Source organism: Colletotrichum graminicola, assembly GCF_000149035.1.
Source record: "Colletotrichum graminicola M1.001 genomic scaffold supercont1.6, whole genome shotgun sequence".
Classification (NCBI taxonomy): Eukaryota; Fungi; Ascomycota; class Sordariomycetes; order Glomerellales; family Glomerellaceae; genus Colletotrichum; species Colletotrichum graminicola.
Genome location: NW_007361010.1, coordinates 374,848 through 400,713, shown reverse-complemented (window position 1 = coordinate 400,713; position 25,866 = coordinate 374,848). Strand labels below are relative to the sequence as shown.

General features: G+C 53.6%; 9 protein-coding genes across 9 annotated transcripts; 4 read left to right on the top strand and 5 right to left on the bottom strand.

Annotated features, from left to right (window-relative positions):
• Positions 1 to 336: 336 nt before the first annotated feature.
• On the top strand, positions 337 to 1,311 carry GLRG_02166 (uncharacterized protein; the record flags this gene model as incomplete). Its single annotated transcript, XM_008092824.1, has 1 exon — positions 337 to 1,311. One exon carries the CDS (start codon positions 337 to 339, stop codon positions 1,309 to 1,311), a length of 975 nt encoding a protein of 324 aa, XP_008091015.1.
• A 1,289-nt stretch (positions 1,312 to 2,600) lies between these two features.
• On the bottom strand, positions 2,601 to 4,002 carry GLRG_02165 (cellulase; the record flags this gene model as incomplete). Its single annotated transcript, XM_008092823.1, has 6 exons — positions 2,601 to 2,681; positions 2,708 to 2,950; positions 3,008 to 3,621; positions 3,675 to 3,789; positions 3,840 to 3,881; positions 3,949 to 4,002. 6 exons carry the CDS (start codon positions 4,000 to 4,002, stop codon positions 2,601 to 2,603), a joined length of 1,149 nt encoding a protein of 382 aa, XP_008091014.1.
• A 2,383-nt stretch (positions 4,003 to 6,385) lies between these two features.
• GLRG_02164 (glyoxalase) lies at positions 6,386 to 7,252 on the top strand (the record flags this gene model as incomplete). The annotated part of the gene is made up of 1 exon (XM_008092822.1): positions 6,386 to 7,252. One exon carries the CDS (start codon positions 6,386 to 6,388, stop codon positions 7,250 to 7,252), a length of 867 nt encoding a protein of 288 aa, XP_008091013.1.
• Positions 7,253 to 9,120: 1,868 nt separating this feature from the next.
• On the bottom strand, positions 9,121 to 9,998 carry GLRG_02163 (short chain dehydrogenase; the record flags this gene model as incomplete). The annotated part of the gene is made up of 2 exons (XM_008092821.1): positions 9,121 to 9,601; positions 9,679 to 9,998. 2 exons carry the CDS (start codon positions 9,996 to 9,998, stop codon positions 9,121 to 9,123), a joined length of 801 nt encoding a protein of 266 aa, XP_008091012.1.
• Positions 9,999 to 12,080: 2,082 nt separating this feature from the next.
• Positions 12,081 to 12,719, top strand: GLRG_02162 (uncharacterized protein; the record flags this gene model as incomplete). Its single annotated transcript, XM_008092820.1, has 1 exon — positions 12,081 to 12,719. The coding sequence occupies one exon, from the start codon at positions 12,081 to 12,083 to the stop codon at positions 12,717 to 12,719; it is 639 nt and encodes a 212-aa protein (XP_008091011.1).
• Positions 12,720 to 13,102: 383 nt separating this feature from the next.
• GLRG_02161 (uncharacterized protein) lies at positions 13,103 to 14,894 on the bottom strand (the record flags this gene model as incomplete). Its single annotated transcript, XM_008092819.1, has 9 exons — positions 13,103 to 13,215; positions 13,264 to 13,339; positions 13,384 to 13,513; positions 13,947 to 14,178; positions 14,229 to 14,268; positions 14,332 to 14,414; positions 14,461 to 14,589; positions 14,643 to 14,752; positions 14,812 to 14,894. 9 exons carry the CDS (start codon positions 14,892 to 14,894, stop codon positions 13,103 to 13,105), a joined length of 996 nt encoding a protein of 331 aa, XP_008091010.1.
• A 656-nt stretch (positions 14,895 to 15,550) lies between these two features.
• Positions 15,551 to 17,419, top strand: GLRG_02160 (cytochrome P450; the record flags this gene model as incomplete). The annotated part of the gene is made up of 6 exons (XM_008092818.1): positions 15,551 to 15,625; positions 15,691 to 16,244; positions 16,303 to 16,510; positions 16,636 to 16,918; positions 16,972 to 17,206; positions 17,263 to 17,419. The coding sequence occupies 6 exons, from the start codon at positions 15,551 to 15,553 to the stop codon at positions 17,417 to 17,419; spliced, it is 1,512 nt and encodes a 503-aa protein (XP_008091009.1).
• Positions 17,420 to 18,339: 920 nt separating this feature from the next.
• GLRG_02159 (uncharacterized protein) lies at positions 18,340 to 20,385 on the bottom strand (the record flags this gene model as incomplete). Its single annotated transcript, XM_008092817.1, has 2 exons — positions 18,340 to 18,872; positions 18,972 to 20,385. The coding sequence occupies 2 exons, from the start codon at positions 20,383 to 20,385 to the stop codon at positions 18,340 to 18,342; spliced, it is 1,947 nt and encodes a 648-aa protein (XP_008091008.1).
• A 2,003-nt stretch (positions 20,386 to 22,388) lies between these two features.
• On the bottom strand, positions 22,389 to 24,869 carry GLRG_02158 (uncharacterized protein; the record flags this gene model as incomplete). The annotated part of the gene is made up of 1 exon (XM_008092816.1): positions 22,389 to 24,869. The coding sequence occupies one exon, from the start codon at positions 24,867 to 24,869 to the stop codon at positions 22,389 to 22,391; it is 2,481 nt and encodes an 826-aa protein (XP_008091007.1).
• Between the last annotated feature and the right edge of the window lie 997 nt (positions 24,870 to 25,866).

Here is a 25,866-nt window from a genome sequence, read left to right as displayed (position 1 = left end):
GTAGAGGAAACGTAAGAGGCGGATGGTGCGAGACCGACATGGCAGTTGCCGGCGCTCACACCCGAGTTCATTTATCACGTACTGGCCATCGGTTCGACGGTTGGGCAGCAGACCCGGCGGCAAAGTCCGTCACCCGTTTGAAGCTTCCCCGCAACTTTATCATCCACGAAAGTTTAGATAGCGTCGTCACGTCTTGTCATCATGAAACGAGGCCCAAAAAGGCCCGTGCAGCTGGTTTTTTGTATGTCGTGGGAGATAATTTAGAATTCTATGTGAGGCGCAGTCGCAAGAGCTTTCAGAAGAAGAAAAACCCAGTTGTGCTTTCACTCTAGATGAATGCCTCTCGACGAAACCGTCAAGAAAATCGACGTCGAAATCATGGGATACACAATAGAAGACCGGCTTATTACATCGAGCCGTGATGGGCTCAAGATTGCAATCTCCATATACCAACCGGATGGATCGAAACGGCCAATGCCTACTATCGTCATGGGACACGGTATTGAAGCTATCAAGGCGGCCGGATTGTCACCATTCGCGGGCGAGTTTACCTCGGAGGGCTATGCAGCCGTCACATTCGACTACATCAGCTTCGGCGAAAGCGAAGGCTCTCCGCGCAACGTCTTCAACGTGACGCACCAGCTACAAGACTTCCAAGACGTCATAAAATGGGTACGTGAGCCCGAGCAGAGCAGCTGGGTCGACTCATCTCGCGTCGTCGCGTGGGGGAGCAGTTTCGGCGGCATGCACGTCACGGCTCTCATGGCAGAGGACCACGACCTGGCGGCGGGTATCGCGCAGTGTCCGCTCGTCGATGGACTTGCCGGTGTGCTGCAGATGCCTTTGGTCCGGTCTCTGAGGCTGGCAGCCGTGGCCACAGCCGACATTGTCGGGTCGTACTTATGGGGTGCCAAAGAACCGCGCTATGTCAACTTGGTTAGCGACGGCTCAACCCCGGCAGTGATGGCTTCGCAGGAGGCAGCAGAGGGCTGGGTTCGCTTGGCACCCGACAATGGTGAAGATTTGCCCACCGTTATTGCCGGGCGGTCTCTCTTGAGCATCATGTTGTCTCGGCCGTTGCTGCAAATTCAGAAGAGCACTCGCCCATACCTAGTTGTTCTGCCAACATGGGACCACGAAGTATCGCTGGATGCTGCAGAAGAGTGCGTGAGACGGGCACCTTTAGGAGAGGCCTTGAGGGTAGGAGGGGGCCACTTTGACCTGTACAAGGGTGGTGTTGCGTATGAAAAGAACATTGCAGGCCAGAAGCAGTTTTTGAGACGCGTTCTTGGCACTTTGGCTGACTACTGAGACTTGCAAGGATTCTTCCAGTTCGGCGTATATTGAAATTGTAAATCGGAATGATGAATGGGTCAAAACGTTGGACTGAAGTGCCAAGTGTAGTAGCGTAGTACTAAGCTGTAGTCTTTACCCAAGTACGATAGGACTTTTATTACCGCTTGTCTCAATATTTCCTCCAGTATGCGATCATACTATGAAACTAAAGGCTTATTAGACAAAGCTCCAGCGTTGGGTAATTGCAACCGGTATACGATGACCTTAGGATTGGCTTTTAGTAAGAATCTTCCCAGCTGGATATCATGTGTAGTATAGTATCGTGGATACATAATAGTTACTTAGCGTAGATGACTACTGACAGTACGTATTGTCGTGTAATCTTGATTGTCAGAAACCATTGTTATTTCAACGAGTATGAAGATTGCTTACTGGCCACATTGTATGGAAACTGAATTCCGAAATCTAGTGTTCTTATACGATCTTATTCCATGGCTTCCTCAGTATGGATATCATGTTATCCCATTTGACATTTACACCCAGCTGCCATGTCCTCGACTAAAAATACCTGCTGATAGCCAGCTCAAGATCAACGTCACGAATAGCCAACCTTAGAATAGAGATAGAGAGTGTCACATAACTTTCATAATGAACAGTCAGAATGACAGGCCCGATATTTTGTTTCTAGTGAGACCTCAACTTTTAGCTACAATCTGATTTCTCTTCGCCCAGCACCTTCAAATTGCACTTTTAACAACAGACGAATATGAGGAGAAGCCTTGTACTCGACTGCTTGGGATATACTAAATGCTGAGTGTACGACGGTTGATTGTGTAAGGTGATGGCAACGCTTCATAAAAATCTTGTCACGACGTGATATAAGTCACAATTGCAGCATGGCAATTGTGGATCCTCTTTTATGCCTCCAGTGCCTCATTCTACTCGTCACAGATCTCTATTTCTTTGGCACATCAAGAAGAGGCATGTGCAACATAACATCACTTGATTTACTCGTTGAAGTCTGATAACGCAATAATTTCTTTGATTCAACGCTGCGGGTTTACTATTCGTAGGTTCAGAATAAAATGGGGAGCAAGATAAGACCAATCAAGGCTCCCGCCATCTCTATTCTCGAACCTGCAGCTGTCGGAATGGTCGGCAAGCTTGTCGTTGCTGTCCCATTGCTGCCAAAGCCGGTTCGTGCCGGCGGCGTCGGCGTAGAAGTATCGACCAACAATGTGGTTAGCATGCTTACCACAGTCGTCGGGGGAACGATACCTGCCTCATCGCCAGTTGTTGCATTGTTAAGAGCCGCGGTGGGCGCCGGAGCCGGAGCCGGATTCAACGGTGGGTTCGGCGCTGGATTCGGCGCCGAACTTGGTGCCCTGCTCGGAACAGTGGTAGGGGCTACAGAAGCTACGGGCTGAGGCGCCGTTGTTGCCGGCGCCGTTACGTTTTGTTCCGTATTTGCCCATGTGTCGAGAACACATTGCTTCATCAATTGGTTGTCGGTGTAGCTGTTGCCTGACTTCTTGGGCGTTAGGCTGAGGATGTAGTTGGTGTCGAAGCTACCAGCGGCCCATGCGACGAGGCCGATGAAGACGTCAGAGTTCTGGTTGATAAAAGTGTTCTGCGCGCAGAAGCTTGTGAAACACTATTACATGTTTAATCAGTCTCGGGCTCCCCTTCAGGGATAAACGTCGAAACTTACCGAGGCATCGCTTGAGGCGCCTGTTTCGCTAACCAGCCCCTTGCGCCCCTTGGATCTCAGAAACTCGGCGACCGTCCTGAAACTATCCACGTTGTCGGTTGTGCACGGCTTGTGGGTTCCGCTGTTGTCCTCGTCGAGGTATTTGTGGATATCGATAATCAGGCCGTCCGTCGTGCCGTCGGGATTCTTGATCGCCGCTAAAGCCTCCGCGCTGCCGCTGCTGACGAGTTGCGCTGCCGAGTCGAAGTTGGTTCCGGGCAGCAGAATCATCTGCGTCGTCGCACCAGCCTGCCGGATCGCCGTGACAACCTTCTGGCACGTTGCCGCCCACAGATTGATGTCGAGGTCGTGCGGCTCGTTCATCAGCTCGAAGACGACCTTTTCATTGCTCTCATATTTCTGCGCAAGCTGTGTCCACAGCGAGACGAACTGGTCGTCAGTCGGCCCGCCTTGACCGATGATGCCACCGTTCCACCGCGCAAAGTTGTGGATATCGAGCATGCAGTAGGCCCCTGTTGCGAGACACTTTTGCATGACCTGGTCGTAGCGGCCGAAGTTGTTAGAGTTGAGTTGTCCGCCGAGTTGGTTGTTGACGAGGAACTGCCAGCCGATGGCTATGAGTTGTTAGTTTGAAGGGTAATACATCCAAGGTGTCGTATATCATTACGCAGTCGGAACATATTGAGCTTGTCGTCTTGGACAAAGTGCTTCATCTGCCCTTCGCCATCGCCGCCTCCCAGTGAACTGAGAGGCAGCTGGACCTTGCCCAGGGGACAGCTTCCCTATCTTTGGTCAGCTTTTGTTTTTCTACAGATACTATGTCGCAACTCACATCAATTTCGCAGCCAAAGTCACCGCCAGATATGGCGACTCCCTGAACAAAAGGTTAGACACCGTCCCATATTTCGCCGATCATCGTGTCAACTTGCCAAGAACTGCACCCTGGCGACCACCGCCGCCACAAAACCAAGAAGTGTGGCTGTTTTTGAGACCATGTTCAGAACCTAGGCGAATGAAGAAGAGAACGTGAAAAACCGCTGGTATTGTTTTAAAAAAGAAGGGATTCACTCCAAAGAGGAGAAAGAAAGAAGCGATCGGCTGAAGCGAATGGCGACAAAGAAAAAAAAAAAAAGAAAAAAAAAAGGCCTGGTTGTGGGAAGTCCCAAGAAGAAGGACCAAGATCGACTGGGCTGAAGAGCGGCGGGTGGTCGCATCAGATATCTACTGCCGGGAGGTGATCGAGGATTGTCCCCTGGCTATAATGGAAACCAATAATAGCAGCCCAAAGCGACGCCGGCGAACGAGGGGGGAGAATCACGCATGGATGTGGGTTTCTTCCACGTCCGCAGTGGGCACAAACAGGCTGCGAAAGACCAATTCTGTCATCTGATGATCGTTTCTGTCCGACGAAATTCATGCGGCAAGCACCACGGAGGCCGGTTGAACGAGGGCTTGCATCAGACGGTTGGAGTTTCATGTGTAACACGGGAGGCTAGGAATCCATCCGTGTTCGCTGCCACTCTGGCAGGGTGCAATATGTGGAACCCAAGCGATTGAAGCTGAAGGAGTCCCCAAAATTCCCATTTGGAGGAACATAAGCCTCAATGGGACTCGGGAACGAATGATACAGGGGGCTTCGGGCTGACCGGGAGGCGGAGGTTCGGTGTTTCAAGTTTCTCTGTTTACGATTGAAGGCGACTTGACTCAGAATGCTGTAGGTGACAATGCGAACGGAGCGGTCCTTGGACTGCCAAGAAAGTCGTGTAGGATGGCTCTATTCACAGCGCAAACCCCCTGCTGTCTCACAGGAATCAAATGAGGCAAACAAACACTTGCGTCCGTGGGATTGATGTAGTGAAGGAAGATACGGAAATTAACGCCCATGCCGAAGTTTTAGGCCACATCACTGGGGTTGTTTACCCGATGCCGTTGTACAACAGCATTTGTATGATTCTCTGCCCATTACGGTCATGGCTATGACCATGTATGGGCTCGAGGGGGGTGGGAGTCGCAGATCACTAGATCAAACATGTTAGTAGACGTGCGGGGGTAACCCAGGAGTGTTCAGCTGAGCTTCTAACCCTGGCGGGGGCATCAAATAAATAATCAAACGGGCTGCCATCTTTATGGAAAGCTGTAAAGAGGACGCAGAAGCCGAATTGGGGGCTAACAGTGTAAATAACAATGGCGATTAATACGAATATCTGAAAGTGTTAACAATCTGTTGTTTCCTCGCACTTTTGTATATTACAGGAGTCTACTACGTACAGTGGGGTGCCAGAAATCACAGTCCACATGCACAGTATACACCTAAAGTACTACTTTATAATAAGCAATATTAAGCTAAGTAGATATTCTAAAATTAAAATAAATATTTAGTAAATAGCCTTACTAAGTTACTATATAATTTGTATTTAAATATCTATTTTACTTACCTACCAAGGTAGTAATATAAGAGGGAAAATATAGTGTCTCTTACTTTCTAGAGATAGTAAGCTTATAGGGGATAAATATCGTATAAACACTGTATTTCCTTAAGAAAAAAGTCAAAAACCTAAACCTATTTATATCTAGACTTTATATCTCTACTACAAAAAAAGTAAAAAGAATTATAAGTACACTATAATATACTTTATATATCTAGGTACTTATATATAATTTTTATATCTTACCTTTATACCTAATATCTAGAGATATAGTGTATTTCCTGTAGTGTATTTAAGGTAGCGCACTGTGAGGTGTACCGAGACTTTTTGCACCCTACTGTACTCCCAGCCTAGCTCCGATCGACGCGCGTACTGAGAGTCCTGACTGACTAGTAGCATAATCCATGCAGACTCACGGGGATGTCATCCAACGAATGCAGTAGGTACGCTGTTCTGGAGGGGAAACGCGACTGATAAATTGGCGTTTCCATTGGCCTGATAGCCACGACGAATATTGAAGTGGTGCCAGATGATCGAGAGGCGAGCTCAAGGGTCTTAGATCAATTCAATCCCTTGATTGGGCCATCGACTCAAGTCCTACTGGAAAGCGATGCCGATTAAGGATCATCCAGTCAAACATGTCGAAAATTGGATAACGAGACTTTTCGGTCTTGATTGCCAGGACATTCCGAAAGCTGCAAGAGGAATCTCATACTTCACCGAAAGCTGGCTTTGCTCTTCCAAATTCGTTAACCGATAACGGACTCCATCAGCCTCTTCGCAATGATTATCTGCAATGGTGACATAGTGGGGCGCGCGGGGAAAGCAACGATAAATACCAGATGATGCCCCGAGAATCGGATGAATAGATGGTAAGAGGAACCGAACCAGCAACTCATTCGCTTTATCGGCACAGAGTACCTCATCTAAAGTATTTCGGGCAAAACTTCACATGGCTTCATCAGCGGACCAAGCTTCAAATACACCTCTCCTCGACCACATCGTCATTCTTGTCCCCCACCAAGTACTCGCCTCTCTCCCGTCATGGATTTCCTCCGAATTCACCATCTTCACGGGCGGCCGCCATGCTGATGGGCTTACTGAAAACAAGCTTGTCATATTCGCCGATGGCACATATCTCGAGCTCATCTCCTTCGTCGAAGGCATCAGTCAGGAGGAGCGCCTGAAGCACAAATGGGGCCCGAAGCCAGACGGCACGGTCATCGACTGGGCGTACTCTCTGAAGGACGAATCCGGGTTTTCCGAAATCCAGAAACGTGTGCGCGCCGCCCAGTCAATAGCAGCCTACGATGATCCGGTTCCCGGGGGAAGAATTCGACCAGACGGCGAGGAGCTGAAGTGGGCTGTTGCGCTTCCGGCCGGCGTCGGAACGGGGTCAGGGGCAGACGTGGAGAGGGGCGAGTTGCCGTTCTGGTGCTTCGACCGCACGCCGCGCGAGCTGCGCGTACCTAACCACGTGGCAGAGAACATCAAGCACCCAAACGGATCGCTCGGCGTTCATTCTCTGTGGGTGGATGTAAGGAGGGAGGAGTTCAAGAAGGCATATGCCGGGATCAACGACCGGCCTGCCGAGGGTGAAAACGGCGGCCAGTGGACCTTTGACGTCCCTGTCCGCCAGTTTGAGGATCCCAGATACCTGTTTGTCGCGACCATCTCCGGTGAGCAGGAACCCAGACAGTCGATTCGGTTGGCTTTGTACACCGAAGCGGGGACACAGAAGCGGTCGATTGGCGGCGACCTCGGTGGCGGAGTTTCTGTTTCTATCGATCTTGTTCCTATTTCTGGTGCGTCTTCGTGATTGAGATGCGATAGGAAGCGGACGAAATCGGATTTCAATATCAAATTGTACTAGCGATACCTACATGTAATGGCTATCTGAAGCCACAAGCTTCGAAAAGGCAGTCGCAGAATCGAATGTACCAAACATCGGAGTAAGAAAGAAAGCCCCTTGATTTCCGGACGTTTCGCAAGTAAAGCTACCTCAACCGACTGTTTCAGAACACAATGGTCGAGCCGTAATTATAAAATGGATGTCTTTGGTGCATGCGGGTTACCAAGTAGCGCCAACAAATAAGTTTGAGAACAGGCTTCCCCCGGCTGGACTTTGACTCGTCAATGATATATAGTGCGACCCTTGAATGATGGTACGGTAATCGGCACGTAAGGAATAATAGCACTATAACTATGGAGATCCTATCTGAGCCTTGATATATAGATCCTATGGCTACATCTACATATGGCCTAGTAGAGGAGATTACTTATAGGCTTAGGTATATAGCTAGTAATAACACGTACTACAATCCGTACACAATGCTATTGTGAAAACCCCATCAATGTCTGGCCAAGACCATTGCTATAGATTGCATCCGAGAAACCCCCAATCCTGTGGTAGTTGTGGGTGAAGCATAGACCCGGGAAATACAACGCATCGCCAGTCGCATTAAGGACCTCTCCTATATCTTAGTTCCTGGGCGAAATCCGACAACAGGCTGTTTCTAGACGGGATGAAGCCTATAATACGTGTCAGTCCTCATTCTGATGTAAGATTGTCACAATTGCAAAGTCTGTTCAAGCAAGATCCTTGCTAGTACATACAAGACTTTGGACTTGATACGGTATGCCAAAGCTCACGGCTAGATTATTTATTAGCCGAGTACTATGTTCGTCTTTTCCTAGGCAGATATGTGCCTGAACGTAGCCAGAAACTGGAAGCAACTAAGGGGCCAACCACATGCCCGTAGAGTCATAAAATGCTCTTCATTCACATAAATATCAACTCGTTGGGATTTTTACACCATAGGTCGTAGCCCAAAGACCAAATCTGCGGGGACGATATGTTTCTAAGTTTCGACTGTATCGCGACTACGATAATGTATGCACGGCGGCAGATTAAGCGTTGAAAAAATTCAGTGTTAGTATTATAGTGTCGTGAAGCTGGGATAGCTTCGTGTGGCTAGTATCAGTGGTGAACGCCGGAGATGTAGCTCACTAAACGGCATGACCCACTTAGAAGGGGTATTTCAACCCGATCTCGTTTCCTATGTAGATTCTAGATAGGACAACTACTTTAGATGCTCTTTAACAGACGCTTCGGTTCTTCACAGATAGTTAAGTCTCAATTGCATGTATGGAGCTAAAACTGGCGGGGGGTGAATTGAAAAGTTGAGAGAACCCGCAATGTGGAGTGTCTCGATGGTGAGTCCACACTAGCTAACTGCTTGTGGCTACCTAAGACTTTTTGTGATTTTGCGATGAAGTTATGGCGTGTCATCATATGTGCATCATCATCTTGAACCGTGAGTCTGGTTGAAGAGCACAATGTGGCCTCAGCCTTGACCAGCACCTGCTTAGCCAGTGCTCCATGGTCGCTCGAACATCAATAGTACACTTATCCGACAACCGTTTCTTGACATGCACTTTAAATTTGCCAATTGGACTATGTTTGATTTTTCACGGAGACTTGCTTGAAATTTTAGGAAGCATCATATTGTCCAACATTTGTAACCTGTTCGCGCAAAGGGTCTGAAACATTATCAAGTGTGGTGGTTTTTACTTTTTTGTCTATTATTTATCCAGCTAGTCATAACATCATGTCCAGAGCCTTATCCTGCCCTGTATTCATGTCCTGTTGCTACGCTTAAACACAACTAAAAAGACTGGGAGCATCTACCGGCAGGTGTAGCCACCATCGATGACGATGTCGGCACCAGTGGTGTAGGTGCTGGCGTCGGAGACGAGGTACACGTAAGCACCCTTGAGCTCCTTGGCGTCACCGTTGCGGCCCATGGGGATCATGCTCTTCCACAGTTCCTGGGTCTCCTGGGCGACGAAGTCGGACAGGCCGGTGTCGATGTAGCCGGGAGAGATGGAGTTGACGCGGGCAAAGTCGCGCCACTCGTTGGCGAGCGAGCGCGCCATGTGAATGCAGCCGGCCTTTGCGACGTTGTAGGAAGTTTGCTCCTGGGGGTAGTTGGCGATGTGACCGGACATGGAGGCGGTGATGACGAAGGAGCCAGTGCCGCGCTCACGGAAGTGGGCACCAACGGCCTTGGCGCAGTAGGCGGTGCCGTTGAGGTCGATCTGGATGACGTGGTCCCAAGCCTCCTTGGAGCCGTCAATGACTCCGGAGTCGGCAGTGGCACCGGCACTGGTGGAGGGTGTCGTTAGCAACACGTTGGGATGATCCCTTTGGGCCAAGGCCTTGAGCAGAGGGGGGAAACTCACTTGGCGATAAAGGCATCGATCTTGCCAAAGTCCGAGATGATCTGCTTGGTGGTCGCCTCGACGTTGTCGTAGTCGCTCACGTTGAGCTTGTAGATCTTGACCTTGACGCCGTACTCCTTCTCGAGCTCGGCGGCGTTCTTCTCAGCACCCTCCTTGCGGGACGAGTAGGTGAGGGCCAGGTCGGCGCCCATCTCGGCACAGCCGCGAGCGGCCTCAATGCCCATGCCGCGGGGGCCGGAAGCGCCGGTGACGACGACGACCTTGCCCTTGAGGCTGAAGAGGTCCAGAAGACGGGAGGCGGTAGGAATTCCTTGAGGCATGATGGCGGTGTTGACGTGATTTGCGTTTTGGATAGGAGGTAAAAGGGGGTATCAAACTTTCTTTTGGAGTGGGAATAATAGAAAAGAGAAGATGGAAAAGAGAGGAAGAAGATCTGCGGGAAACGGTCGTCTTAGATAGCAGGTCGCAGAGGGTGCTGGCGGGGTCAGTAAGTGGTATGATGGAGGGGTAGCTTGGGAATCTGGCCGGCCGTGACGGCATCCCAGACCCCCGCTGATGTCATTGACACAGGCACACGCGGTCTACACTACACTACCGGTAGGTACCTACCTAGGTAGTAGTAGACGGCGGAGCTCAACATGGATGGGCCATCACTCATCCACAGGCTTAACGCGCGATTCAACAGGGGTTGATCGAGCCGTGGGAGAGAGGGAGTGAGGCCGTGTAACCCTGGATGAGCCCATGTCTTTTTCATGTGTCCTCTAGTCTGGTGGGTCTGGATAACTGGGACCCGGATGGGTCGTAGGTACGCGTATGGACGACAAGTATCTGAGTACAGTAACATACCCACCTGTGAACATGAGGCTGCAGCTTTGACAAGTCAGCAATCGCATCTCGAGCTCACTTGGCGTAACCTTTCCGACCTACAGGCCAAGCGCACCGACGGAGTTGCCAGCGAGGGCGATGCATCAATGATTGGAATGTGTGGCATATCGCCTTCTCTGGCTGTGAACGAGTACAAATAGACTTGGTGTTGCCTCTTGCGAAGTAGTTCAGTCACAAACTTGGCATAAAGCTCTAGACCTGCTGGGCATAGCGTCCAATCAGTACAGAGCACCGGAAACACCATGCTTATGGCCAAGAGCTCAGCTAACCCCCACAGTTGAGTCCACTGCCAACCACCCCAAACCCTGTAACGCGCGCATTAGTCAGGCCTTGCATCGTCGATGCTGCATTGTCGCGTTAACTCCCGCGAAAGAACGAATTGCCTGCGGGGTATGTATGGCACAAACCGAGAGGGGGAGGGAGGAAGCCTCGATGCCGTGGACGTATCGTACGAATACGCACGTATTCTGCTTGTACGGAGTACATCCAAGGCCTTGGTGTTTACGTTGGCGCGGAGCTGGGCACTGGGTCCGGAGGCATGTCGGCGAACACACACACACACACACAAAGGCAGGATGATGGAGCGCGGGTTTCGGGTCTCTGTGGGTGGGCATACGGACTTGATGATGTGACCGTAGCCATGGCGGTCCCTCGTAGGGACGCACGGGTTGATGACTTGATGAACAACAAGCGTTCAATAGGCATTCAATAGAACCTGTTCCAAATGGTATATCTGCGCACCGTCCTGTGTCCGAAACTGCACAGTTGAGGGGAACGTTGTGAGAGGATTTGGAAGCGTTCGGCAGTTAGAGAAATGTTGGCGAGAATTCGCGCTTTTCCCGTCTTGAATGAGCAGGGTTTTGTTTGTCCGAGCATCGTCCGACCACATCGTCCAGACATAGATACGTCTCCATCAGGGCACCCACCTTCATGTATGTTGCCAAGCCATCGCAGACGATTCCTTGGGAAGTTGTTGAGAGCTGTCTTGTCGTATAGTTATCAGAACCTAGCCTACCGCGCAATATGGTTGGCCGGTCGAAGCTTGCCGCAACTTCAGCTATTTGAATTATCTGAAGCAACCCCTGTCAGCCACCACCTTTTGAAATCGTCCGATATTTCTCAGGGAGCCATCGAATCGAAACTTCACTTTGTTTTCTGGCCCGAGTCTCAATTTTGGTAGAAATCATTCTCATTAGCTCTCCTTGGTCTCAATGGCAGATTGTTAAGGAAACCTGGTCGTGGTGTATTCATCGGCCACTATCAAGGTATTAAATAGTGACTGCTCCCAATGACGCCACCGAAGTTTCTCTCATCACGAGAAACTCTCGAAGCGCCTGTTCGGTCATGATGAGAGGGTTTTTCGTCATCAGGGTAATGACTTGAAAGTCCTCTGCCGCTTGTGACAGCGGGATTTATGACATGATCGGCCAGACTCAGCAATACTCATAAATGGAAGCAACCGTCGTGGTAGTTCGCTGGCACATCATAGTTTCCGATCAGTCTTTTACCACGCTACAATGCCGCGTCAATCCGTTCCACACGCCTGGTATGGGCCAGATCCGGTGATTCCACGACGAACACACAAAACAACGAGCCTCTACCACTCGGCACCAAGGATAGTGTCAGCGGTTGTAATCTTGTCCATCACCGCCTCTGTACTCCTGACGGCGATTTACAGCATGATGCGGCCCAATGACTCCAACCAAAGCGTCATCGTATGTCTCGCCATCCTTGTGGGCATCGCACAAAACAGCATGCTCCTCGGCTTTGTCCTCCATAACTGCATCGGCCTTCCGCCGATCAGCATCGGCGTAACGGTCTTCGCGTACTTTATTTTATGGATAGTCTTGCAAACCTTCGGCTTTACCGGCATCGACATCGTGCGGCTGCACACTTGGCCGAGGCTCGTCAGGAACGTATGCGCTATCTGGATGGTCCTGACGATTTTGAATATATGGTTATTCCTGATAGCCCTCTTTGTGGTTATCGCAGAGCGGCAAAGGATCCGGACAGTGACGAGATTCAACGCGGCAAGACGGACAGAAGCGAGACTGGCGATGGCGGTGACCCGAGACGCTCTAGACGTGGAGGCAGCTAGCTCTGTTCAGCCACCGCCGTACGTTCCTGTGAGGGAGACGAAGAACCAACATGTTTGAGGTGATTTACTGGTTTCTCTGGGCGCAAAATTATGTTCAATGGCTTGTTGTAAGAGAAGGCACGCTGGGAGATATGAAGGAAACATGTAATAGGGTACTTGTTTAACATTATGTTGGTGAAGTGAAGTCTGTTTTGGATACGGGTCTGGCAGCAACACTTTGGTCCTCCGCTTAGGACTTTAACCAGATAGAGGTTACTGTAGTTGACTTGCTGAGAATTTCCAGTGAAATCATTGAAATTTCTTTTGCAATGGCTCGAGCCACGGCTGGTTATGAACGAACCCCCTGCTCGGCCGACTGGAGCCAGCCAAAGCTTTCGCATCTAGATAGCCCATGAACTCGAGGAAGGGTCCAGACTTTTTTGAGCATCTTGAGTTCATCAGTTACTTCCTTTGGCGAAACTCCACTTCCTGAACGCCGACCTTTTCTTCTAAGTCGGTATTGTGAACAACATTGACGTCTCCAAAGATCTCATCAATTTCCTCCAACGATTTACCTACGAAACGTTGAATTGTTCCACGGGGGCTTGGAGATAAAAGTTTACCTCTAGTCTCGGGGTAGAATATTGCAAAGATGACAGCGCAGAGAACGTTGGTTAAGATGAAGAGGATTTGGGGACACTGAGTTAGCTTGGGTTCCACAAGAGCGCACCGCATCTGCCTACGTAGTACTTCCAGCCCACATCAACAAGCGCAATAGGAGAGCACTGAGTTATGATCAAACTGATGGAGTAATGGATGACCTGGACGATGGCGTTCGTTTTGGCTCGTAACTCGGTCGTGAAGACTTCTGGCCTAGAAGGAAGTCAGAACAGACCCCCAAATCCCCTGCTCAAACAAGCAGACGTACGGAATAATCCAGGTCATAGGTCCCAAGAGAGCAGAGTAATTTGCTGAAACAGCAAATATGCAGGCGATTAGACCACGCTGGGCTGCATCGTTTGTGGGAAGCCCGGGTCTCGCGGGATATACCGCAGCCAGGATCGTTATGACCAAAACAGCAGACCGACAAAAGCGATGAGCTGATGACCAGAATTTTCTTGCGGCCGATACGGTCGACGAAAAACAGGGAAATTAAGCACGCTACGGGGCCGACCGACCCGTACAAGCCGCTAACCAAGAGTTGCTGGTCTTGGCTGAACTGCAACGTGGCGTAGATGGCCGTCTGGTAGTACTGCACGAATGATATGCCTGATAGCATAGCCGCATGGTGAACTCATTGCGGCACCAATCGTCGTTAGACCCGTCGTAATGATAGTTGCGAAACGCTTTCTCGGCCTCTTCGTAACGACCCTTGAGACACAACCATCTGGGCGACTCGTCGACGAAGAGAACACCGGATCCCAGGAGGAGAGCCGGGAGGCTTTGTATCGCAACCCCAAGTCGCCATTGGTTTGAATTGTGCCACTTTCCCTCACCCACTCCAGTCCATAATGCGACAAAGAAACCCCAAGCAGCCACTATTCGTACGTCTCAGTACTTGAATAGGTTTGACAGAAATATGACTTACTCATCTGGTTGACAGCCGTGATTCGGGCTCGCTCGTGTGTCTCGAGGCTTGTCAGACTTCAACTGGGGCGCGAGATCGACGGACACTAACAAAGCAGACCTACCTTTGCAATTTCTGCCCCGAACACGGGAGCTACGCCGGTTATTGTCCCAACAGCGAATCCCACCAGGAGACGACCCATAATGACTGGAACGACGTCAGTATAGACTTTTTACAAGATTCGACTACTCACGCATAGCGACGTGGGCAGCGCCAGCCATTATCGCCCCGCCAATGACACCCCATATACAGCCGAAAGCAATGGCCCTCCTACGGCCAAATCTGTCACTGGTGATACCAACAGAGGCACTGCCCAGCCAAGCTGGGGTTGGGTAGTTAGTCTCGGGAGCACCGGTGGTAAACAAAGAGATGTACCTCCGGCCTGGTACACAGAAACAATGGACCCTCTCAAAGGAGCACTGGGGTTGCCAAAGTACACCAAGAACGACTTGAGTGCCAAGCTGGGAGTTATTATTCCTGAGTCGCTGGAATCAGATATGAGAATGCCTGCCAGATAACCTAGGAGGGGAGAACCTCCACTTACTATCCATACAAAAACCCGCCTATGCCAAGTAGGACTGCTGTCAAGAATGGCTTGCTAAGCCAGCCCGAGGTATTTGGTTTCATGACCGCGCGATCGTATCTCGAAAGACCAACAAGCAACGAGTCGAAATCAATTTGGTTTGTACTCCAAGCACGGCCTTCAGGCCGTCATACAAACTGGACATCGTACACTATGTATCTCTCCGCTTTGTCTTTCAACATCCATTGCCAACTGCCGCGATGGTGCTACCCGAAGCCAGGGTATGATTACCCGCGCCCAACTAATACGCTTGTAGGTCCTGTGCCAGCCAACGGGCCATGTGGGGGATCCTGGAACCCAGAGTCCTCCCCCGCGTAACCCACGTCAGGCCCCATTGCGGGGTTATGGGCCTGTCATGTCCGATGTTGCCTTGTCTCATTGGGGGACTACTGACCGTGGGGGATTCTCAAAGACCCAGTTACGCCTTCGTGAATGACCATATCACGGCGGAGGTGGCTTAATAGGCTGTTGCCGTCACGGTCGGCAGTTGTCAGACTGTCAAGTCGTAACGCTAAGCACGTTGTCGACCTCGGTGATTCTGTGTTTCCATCTGACGCAATAACTATATCTTTTCTGATGATTCAATTTTACCCCAATATGTGTGAGTTTTGCCGAGGTTGACCGCCAGAAAGAACAACGTTCTGATACCCCCTCGTACGGGAGACTCTGGTCATTGATTCGCCTTCTACATAACGAGATTATGACGACTTTCGACGTTTTCACGTATTTGGCTGCGGTGGTCGGTCTGGGTTACCTTGTCTTGGCGTTGCCTACGGTACGACCGTCTGCCAAGCCTCAACCGTACGCACCGATTGATGGCTGACCTCCCCTTCCAACCAGTTGCAACAGAAATGGAAGCTACACTCTCATCGCTCTCAGCTACCACCAGGGCCCAAAACCATCAGGACCGGCATAAACAAGCCGTGGATCTGGTTCCAGGAGCTGAGCAAGGAGTACGGCGATGTCGTGTATCTCCAGATGGGGCCGACATCAACAATCGTCTTGGGGTCTGCCCAGGCAGCTTGGGATCTCCTCGAGAAGAAAGGGGCCATCTTCTCATCTCGCACGCGCTTCATCACGGGCGGCGAACTCTTGTCCGGCGGCAAGAGGGGCCTCATGGCCCCTTACCCGCCGTTCTGGAGGCGCTGGCGCAAGCTCCTCCACAGCGGCTCCATGCAGAGGCAGAGCGAGACGTATCGGCCGGTCCAGAGTCTCGAGTCCAAGGTCCTCATTCACGAGCTCCTCGCGCAACCCAGAGAGTTCAGGAAGCATCTCGAGCGATACGCGGCGTCCGCCATCGTGACGGTGACGTACGGCAGGAGGGTCGAGGACGTTTCGACCGACATTGTCGTCCAGCGGAATGCCGAGTCCATGGGTCGTCTGACCGCAGTCAAGTATGTCATTCCCCAGCTGGAGAACACGGAAGTATTCTTAAACACCGACTCTTCTTAGCATCCCCGGAAAGTTTGCGGTTGAACGGTACCCGGTGCTCAAGTACGTCCCGAGCTTTCTGGCCCCGTGGAAGGCGGAAGTCTTGGAACAAAGACAAAAAGACGTCCAGCTCTACACGGAGCTCATGGACGAAGTTCGAGCCAAGGTCGCACAAGCGTGGCGCCGGCTTGCTTTGCGAGGCACCTCTTACAGGAGCAGGCAAGTCTCGGTATGTCGGATCTAGAGATTGCTTACACGGCAGGGTCTCCATTCGGGGCGGGCGTTGAGACGGTAAGAAAAGGGGGGTGGGATTTCTCTTTGAAGGCAGCAAGTTGCTAACGCCGTATTCTCAAGTCGGCTGGGTCTCTGGCCAGCTTCCTTTTGGCCTGCGCCAAGTTCGGTCCGCAGTTCATACCAAAAGCCCAAGAAGAACTTGACAGGGTCGTCGGCAGTGGGCGACTGCCGGATTTCACAGACTTGGCAAGACTCGAGGACGTCGAAGCCATAGCGTCGGAGATTCTACGCTGGAGGCCGGTTGCCGTGCTCGGAGGCACTCCTCACGCAAGCACGGCGGATCACACGTACAGGGGTATGTTCATACCGAAGGGGAGCACCATCATCGCCCCTCTATGGAGTAGTAAGTTCCAATCGATCGAGCCGGCCGGCTGTCTCCTGACCCGCGATCCGTAGTACATCTCAACGAGGCAGACTTCCCGGAACCCCACGAGTTCAGGCCTGAGCGGTTCACGGAGCGCAGAGAATACCCCGGCGCGTTCGGCCACAGCGCCTTTGGCTGGGGCCGCCGCATCTGCCCCGGCATGCACCTCGGGTCCGCGTCGGTCGCGCTCAACATCGCGAGGATCCTTTGGGTGTTCGCGGTAGGTCCCGCCGAGGACGAAAAGGGCAGAGACATTGACGTCGAAATGTGAGTATGCTCAGTCCTTTGCTCACTGGTACGGGGGCTGACGGGCTTCTTCATAGTTTTGCTTACTCGGACGGCTTCAACTCGAGCCCGTTGCCGTTCCCTTGCTCAATCACACCCCGGTCTTCGCATCACGCCGCAGTGATCCAAAGAGAGCACGAGAATGCTTTGAAAGAGCTCGGAAAGTACACTGCTGCAGAAAGCATGGTGTCTTAGTATGTTATGTCCCACGGCTAGGTATAATAGGTTAGCCACGATTGAACCGTATGATATGGTCAACTCAGCTGTGACTAGGAACCACCAAGGTTTCTGTAGGACAACGGACGCTTCACCCCTTTGCAGACACCGACTCGAAGAGGTGATGTGCCAGGACTACAACCTGGAACTCTACGGTTGGATTTTGTTGCCTGCAGCCTGTACCAGATCCCACTGTTATCATTATACTCGTGTTGGGCCGGCGCAGAGTGGTCACCAGCAGCACTGGTACAAGACTGAAAGACGAAGGGAGAAATCGAACGCAACCATACCGAGGGACTGCTAACAAGACCGGGACCCAGGTCTACATGGCGACGAAACCTACAATTGGGCCTGTAAAGGAGGGGGTTCTGAGCGCAGATACGGTCAACTACTCTTACTGAGCCGTAACGAGCTGGGATAAGATAAAAGGGCTCAGGTCCAGAAGTACAGCTCCGAAGTATACCATTTCCTTCATCGTCTAGGTCATTATGAATACTTCATCCTGATGAATAGAAGCAACATGAATCGGATCAAATTTGCACCAAGATGCTGATGCACCATGCATCTCTCTCGCTTAGTTTCGTTCTTGGGCGGGCGAGGGTCCTCGACTCGGCACTGGTTTGAACGTCTGATCTTAAGCAAGAGACACATCAGACGATCTTGGCGAATCGATCTTGCCAGTCGAGGTGTGGCCTCGCTGTAAACGTTCGACAACTTCGAATGAGATTGTGGTTCATCCTCGTCATTGTGACTTCTCGGAACGGGTCAGGGGATTCGAAGCACGTTGGGGCGAGTGTTCTCAGCCAAGGGAAGAAAAAAAGTCAAACTTATTTGTCATTTAATATTACCATTAAAAGTCGTGTCACTGTCTCCTAGAATGCGTCTTACGAACCCCCTTCTCAAAGCCAGTCATGCACATCCCTCCTCATGAGGACCTCGCCGCCGGTCAGCGTGCCCCCAGCCTTGGGGACCTTCAACAGGCCGGCCGCGAGCAGGTCCTGCGCCAGCCGCACGAGGAGCCCGTCGCACCCCCGCGCCGCCATGACGTCCACCGTCACCGGCAGCACCTCGGTGTGGTTCGTCACGATGCTGACGCTGCCCACCTCGCCCAGCGGGAAGACGTGGTCTGGCGCGCCGCTGAAGACGCTCAGCCGCCCGCTGGAGAAGCCGACCGGCGGCCTCGGCGCGCTGGACGGGTACTGGTTCCGCGGGTTCGCGATGCCGGCGCTGCCGACGTACAGCAGGAGGCCGGAGGAGCACGTCGACGAGGCGTCATCGGAGGCGGGCGGGAGGACGCGGGTGTTGAACCAGTCCGCGAACAGCGTCTTGTTGGCCTTTGCCTCGGCGAGGGCCGTGGCCGGCTGGGCGTCTCCCCAAGCCCAGCGGGCGAGCGGGACGGGGTTCACGAAGGGGAGACGGCCGTCGTGGGTGGCTGTGTGGAGTTAGTAACTGTGGCAGCGACGGGGAAGGATGGAGAAGGCAGCTATGTGTGTATATATATGTGTGTGTGTGTGTGTGTGTATGGACGTACCAGCGTAGTCGGCGTAAAAGGGGTCGCGGACGAGGGCCGTCTGCTGCTTGGTGATGAGCGTCGCGTACGTAAGCCCCAGCACGTCCGTTAGAGTCTGGTTCCTGACCTCCGCCGGGGCGGAAGAGGCCCACGATGAGGTTAGGTTGAAGGTCGTCACGTTCGTCCCGAGAAACCCGGCAAGGTCGCTCGCGAACTTGTTTAGCATCCGCGCGGCGGGCACCTGCGCAGGAGGGATGCTGTCCAATTTTGGGAGGCCGAGCGTGTACAGCGTCTTGGGATACTTGACCTCGACGCCTGCCAGCGACGTGTAGTTGCCTCTGTACAGGGCCTTGTTCGCCTCGTCCCACAGGTACGGGTTCCTAGTCAGAAAGCCAGCGGTGTCCAGCACAGGGGACAGCGGCATGACCCCCTCCAGGCTGACGAGGTCGTGCGAGGGGCGGTTGCCGAATAGGCCCTGCACGCCGGCCGGCCCGCGGATGGAGCCCCCTGTGTCGCTCCCCACGGCGATGTCGAGCCAGTCGTAGGAGGCGACGGACGCACCGGCACCCGAGGAGGAGGACGACGGGTCGTTGTACCCATCACCGCGCGGGTTGAAGGGCGCGTGGTAGTCGACCCAGTCGGCCGTGGCCATCTCCCCGTTGGCGAACTGCGACGGCTTCTGGTACCCAACGATGATGGCGCCCGCATCGATGAGGTTCTGGATGGCGGGGCCCGTGGCCCTGGCGGGCGGGTAGAGGGAGTACCAGGCCCTGTTGCCGTTGGAGCCGCGGACGCCGGCGAGGGCGTAGATGTCCTTGACGCCAACACGGACGCCGGCCAAGGGTTTCTCGGCCGTGGGCGTGAAGTAGAGGCGAGAGGGGACGCCGATGGTCAGGGACGCCGTGGAGGGGACCTGCGCGGACAGGGTCTGGAACGTGCCGTCGGGCGTCTGGAGGAGGGACTCCGAGAAGGCCCCGGCGAAGTCATCGTACAGGCGGAAGGCCTGGTAAACGTTGCCGGTGTAGGTGTCGAGGAAGTACGGGCCAGAAGGGATGCTGCGCCCCGCGGAGAGGGGGATGACGACGGACTGCGTCTTGTTGCTGCCTTCGTAGCTGGTCTTCGTCATAAGAGGGCTTTCGGCGCCTGCGAGAAAGATGACGCTCAGGAAGGCGGGCTGCCAGACGTCGTCCTTGGCGGTCCAGTTAGAGAAGAGAGAAACGAGACCGTCTTCGCGGACGGGGTCGGAGACGATGGTGACGGGGGTGAAGCCGAAGGCACGAGGGAGGGACTTGACGTTGACGGAGCGGTTGGAGGGCTTGCCTTGGGAGAAGGGTGAGACAAAATAATGCACGTCATCGAGCTTCAGTGACGCCCCAGTCTGGATGAGGTCGGCGACGGCAAGGCCGACAAGGGCTAGGAGAGCGAAGACCTTCATTATGGGAAGCGTGAAGGAAACGAGGCTTCAGTCTTGCATCGGTCCGTGGCCGGGCGAGGTGAGAGACGTGGCTGTGACATCCTATATAGATGAAAGTACTCCAGCTTGTTACGCATATAATGAATTGGGTGTAGGATGATCAAGCAGGGTGGGCTTTCTTTTCTTCGCCCAGTTCAGGCTATCTCTGCGCTTGGGCTTGATCGGGATTGATTGCTTAGAAACAGGACCTCCGAGAGAAAGCAATGGGCAACCACCTGGGACAACATTGGCTTATCTGATTCGGTCATGTCGATGAAGGCGGGGATGGAGTCACGTTGGGGCTGCTTATCGCGGCACTCCACGAGGGCATGCATGCATTTTCGCACTAGCAAGTGACTCGCCCTGGGATGTGTGTCTTTACCTGAAATGCTCCAGCCAGTGCCGTGGCGGACCGCGATGATCCTGGGTTACATGCGTGTTTGTTTCTTGAGGACTTTGGAGCGGGATGAACATGATGCAGGATAGAGATTCCACTTGGTTCGGAGGGTGTTATCAACGGAATGTTATCGAGGACTGGCCGATGTCGGTATCCGCAGTTGCATCGGTTTATCGGGCCCGGTCAACTTGGCGGAAGCGGGAAACTTCGGCGATGGCGTATGTCGGGGCTGCACAATGCTAAGGCACCGAGAAGCAACAGACCTGATTTATCACTAGCCGGCGAGCATCTCAACAGCCTCGTTGCTACGAGGAAGCCTCGGTAAACCACATCTGTTATTGCACGCACCACCCGGAGACGTTTAAGCTGAATTGTCCCGGCATTCCCGACGAGACGGTTCCCCACATGTCATTGTTGTCTTTCTCTCTCCTGCGGGCCGGTAAAGTCTGGCAGACCTGGGCCGACCTCTGCACTGAACTACTCACGACTTCGAAATGCCTCTTGGCTTGACCATGTATGGCAGCTCAACGGTGTTGCACACTGCGTCCCCGGGCGTCTAATAGGCTCGTTGTCATATAGGCAGCGACAGCAGTGATGGCAGCGACAGCAAGGCGAGTACTTGTTTTCTCCAAATCCGGAGGGAGTCGGTATCAATAATATGCGGGACTTGCAGCTTGCAGGCTGCGGCTCGTCACCGCCGCGCCGGAGGCCCCAGCCGCCCCCTCCCTCTCACCGATCGTTGGAAGAATATCCAGTGAAATAGGTACTTGACGGGACCACTCGCTACCATATTCAAGATGAGAAAGTGGGAACCCGGCGCTCACAGCCCGCTTTTTTACGTGACATGGGCAAGCAGGTGCGTGGAATGCGCGGACGACAAGACGGGCATAGTGCGTCGTCAATGATCTTGATTGCCATACCCAACCAAGCAAACCCTTCGCTCGCGGGGTTGCTTGGTTGGGTCACCATGTATGACAGCTGTCACTTGGGCCACCCAGCTCGAACCCCAGTCATGATAAGTACCGAGAGGGAATAAATGGCCCCCCGTTGTTGGCAACTGCACCAAAACAAACCGTTGCCGCCTCGTCAACAGCCTTGTTGATGTCGTGGAGGGCCATTCTCACATGAACAATAATAGGCAAATGTTGGAATCGTATCGTCATTATTCGAACTCAACCCCCTTCATACTGCCAACTCCGCCGAGAGAGCCTTTATGCGTGCAGGTAGGTGGTTCGTTCGCAAGGTCGAGGTACCCAGATGGGCCATCCATCCATTGATGCTACGTGAAATCGTTTTGTTGACCAATGTTTTTCATCCCGGCTTCTGCTTCCTGGAATGCAACCGTCCTTCGCTCTGCTATGCAACCGAATTCCACGAGAGCTGTATGCCAGCTCAACTTGGCACGTCCCCTTGGGCCTTTGAGGGCGGCGTATATAAGAAAGACGCCTGGTCTCCTCGTCCCAGTTCCCAACACCGAAATCTCCCAGCCACACATTATTATATCGACAAAGGCAGCCCCCCCAGCCGCCCGTAAATTGGTATTGACCCGAATCGAAAACCGCCTTCAACCGTCGGCAGCAGACGCATCTCATGACCAGCCCAGAGTCTCGAGCGTACCCCGGGCGTCAGAGGCACTCATTCCGCTGACACCCAAAGAGCGTACCTGGGTGCCCTTGCGCAAACGCTGCACGCCCACGGCTACCTTCCAGGCTTCTTCCTCGTCCAAAACGAACATGTACCGCTTGCCCTCCTGATCGCGAATCGTTGCGCGCAGAACATGCAGGCTCTTGTTCTTCCACTCCCCAGTCTGTCCGGTTGGCGATGCCACGTTAGTGTCTTTGAACCTCGTGTCGCACAAGCCAAGATGGCAACAAGTCTTGCAGGCACGCAACATTCCGGACAGGTAGGCATCGGCTTCGTCGCCCGTGAGCGGCTTCGTGGCACCTCTGTCCGCCGTACGGGCTCGCTGATTCGCCATTTTTTGAAACAAATTCGCATGAGGATGGTTCGAAGAAGTCGCAGGGGCAGGAGCAGGAGCAGCATTGGAATTCAAGCAGTGCGGGGGGCACCATACCTCGACCAGCTTTAGCGTCCAGGCTTTGACGTCCCACTCGCGCTGCGGGACGCCGCGGACGTCGTCGTCGATGAAGAGGCCTTCCGTCGTGATTCGCAGGATGAGGCCGTCCGTTACTGTACCAAACCCCGACACGAGCTGGCTGGCCGGCGTCTTGGCGAACTGGTTCATGAACAGGTAAACGGCCTTGATGACAATCTTGTCCGGATCTTTCGTCGTGTACGGCCCGCGCATGCTAGGCGGCGGCGTCGTTCTTGTCGTGGTGGCCGAAGGGGCCCATGACGTTTCGGAGCCGACCGAGGACGCGGGTCTGTGTTTCGGTTTATCGTATGGCCGGTACGAGTATTGATCTTCGTCGACTGTTCGTGCCGATGGGCGTGGCGGTGGCCTGGCTGTGTTGGAAGATGAAGCTGCAGAAGCCGCCGATCTGGGCGGCACCGAGCTGGCTGAAGGGGGGGGTCTTGAGGGAGCGGACGAAGCAGAGGGGGGGGGTTTCGGCGGCGTCGAGGCCGTCGTCGTGGGAGAAGCAGGGGGGCGGCCGTTGGGCCACATACACGTCTTCTCACCAACCGACGAGTATGCGTAGCTACTTCCCTTGCGAGCCTTCTCAGCCGCCTCGGCTTCCTTGGCCTTACGATCCGCCTCTTCTTTGGCTTTGCGATCCGCTTCTTCCTTGGCCCTGCGATCCGCCTCTTCTTTGGCTTTGCGATCCGCTTCTTCCTTGGCCTTGCGATCTGCTTCCTCCCTGGCCTTGCGATCTGCTTCCTCCCTGGCCTTGCGATCCGCTTCCTCCCTGGCCTTGCGATCCGCTTCCTCCCTGGCCTTGCGATCCGCTTCCTCCTTGGCCTTGCGAGCGGCCTCCTCTTCTCGCTCCTTCTTGGCCCTCTCCGCTTCTTCGCGCTCCTTCTTGGCTTTCCGAAAGGCTTCGAGTTGTGCTTCGACGCGAGCTTTGCGGGCAGCGGCTTCAGCAGCCTCCTTCTTCCGCGCCTCTTCGCGGTCCTTGGTTTCTTTTTCTTTTTCTTTAGCGGCCCTTGCCTCGCGCTCCTTGGCCTCCTGCTCGGCCAGTTCCTTCTCACGCTGCAGCTTCTCCTTCTCCTGACGCTCTTTTTCAAGCTTCCGCTTGAGGTCCTCCTTCTCACGAATCTCCTGCTCAAGTTTCTCCCTTCTCTCTCGTTCCTCTCTGTCCCGCCTCGCACGTTCGCGAGCCTCTCTCTCGCGAAATTCCTTGAGTTTCCGTGCTGTTTCCGCTTTCCGGCGCTCTTCCTCCTCCTTCGCTTTGCGCTCTTGCTCGCGCTTCTTCGTCTCCTCCCGAGCCTTCTCCCAGGCGCCCTTGGACGGATCAGGCTTTGGTTTCGGGGGAGGGTCTGGCTTGCGTGGTTCAGGCTCTGGGTCAGGTTCAGTTTCAGGTTCCTGAGGAGGTGGAGGCTGTGGTCGTTCTTGCCATTGTGGTCTAGGACCGCCGTTTCCCGGCCCATGATTCGGCGGCGGGGAGTTCGGAGGGGCGCCGGCGTATTGGTTGCCATGAGGCGGAGGAGGCGGCGGCGGGCCGGTGTTTGCATAGCCGCCGCCGCCGCCGAAGTTGGCACCTGCACCGTACCCACCAGGACCAGAGCGATAGTTGGCATTGTGGCCGTTGCCCGAGGAAGAGCCCTGACCTTGTGATTTTCCCCAAGCCCAGGCTCCCACGCCGACGGCTATAACGAGGAGGGTCATGCCCATGTTGCCCATGCCCTGGTAGGTCCCCCACCATGCCCTGAAGGCCGGGGCCATGCTTTGGAAGACGACGACGAGGACGAGAGCGCATGCGAAGCCAGCAGCGAAGCTGGGGCCGTTGGGGGCCAGAGAGGGCAAGTAGATGAAGCCTCCACCCTTGTCGCGCTGGGGAATGACAAAGATGTCATAATTTCCGGCACCCAAGCCAGCGCCGGGAGGGGGAGAACCGGCGGTAGTCTTGGGTGCCTCGCCATGGGGCGGAGGCGGAGGAGGAGCGCTCATGTCGAGTAGACGTCAACACCTGGTGGCGAGGCGATGGCACTATTTGTTGACCTAGATGGAGCTCCGTCTCGGAGCAAATGAAGAAAACAAAAGTCTAGTGGTATCTTGAGAGGTCCATTGACGGTCGTAAAGTCGTGAGGCGTCTGCACAAAAGCCATGAGAAAATTTCCAGCAGAAGAGGGGCTGAGGACGGGTGGCATGTGATGGTGAGAAGCATAGAATGGGTCGAAATGCAAGGTGATGAGAGAAGAAAGGCTGGAAAGACTCACAAGCAACAAATGCAGGAAATAAACAAACGCCAGAAACCGCGGGAAAAAGAGCACAGCAAGGACTTGACTTGGGCGTCAAAGCAAGCAAGAGTGAGGGAGGATATGCGGTATCGAGAGGCTTTGCTGATTGCTCGGGTGCCTGGGCGGAACTTGGTGTCCTTCCGCTTCGGCCTTTGCGCTTTTTTGCCGGTGCTCTAATTGGTCCGAACACGGGGGAAGGGACCGAGACGGAATGATTGACTTGTTGTCGTTGGATTTGCCCTGTGAGCTAGTAGGCAAGGGCGGATTTGGAGGGAATGTAGCTGTCTGGTAACGCGGCGCCCAAGGAGGAGGAGGTGATGGTGGTGGTGGTGGTGGTGGTGTTGAGAGAAAATACGGCGAGGAGGAAGACGAGAAGGGGTCGGGATTTCTTTTGTGTTTACTTTGGGAATTTCTCATGGGCGACCACCACCACCACCACCACCACCGCCGCCGCCGCCGCAGCACCAGCAGCACACCCGGCCCGGTCTAGGCGAAGGTCTAGACACAGAGAGAAGTAGACCAGGGCGCTAGCGGCTGTTACAGCACTGAGAGAGTCGATGACTCGAGGGCTCCCAGTGGACGGCGCCCCACTTTACAGTCACTGATCTCTGTTAAGCGAAGATGGCAACCAGATGGTGACATCTTGACAGGCAGGCGGGCAGAGGAAGGAGCAAACACACAGACAACCCTTATACCGAATGTCAGGA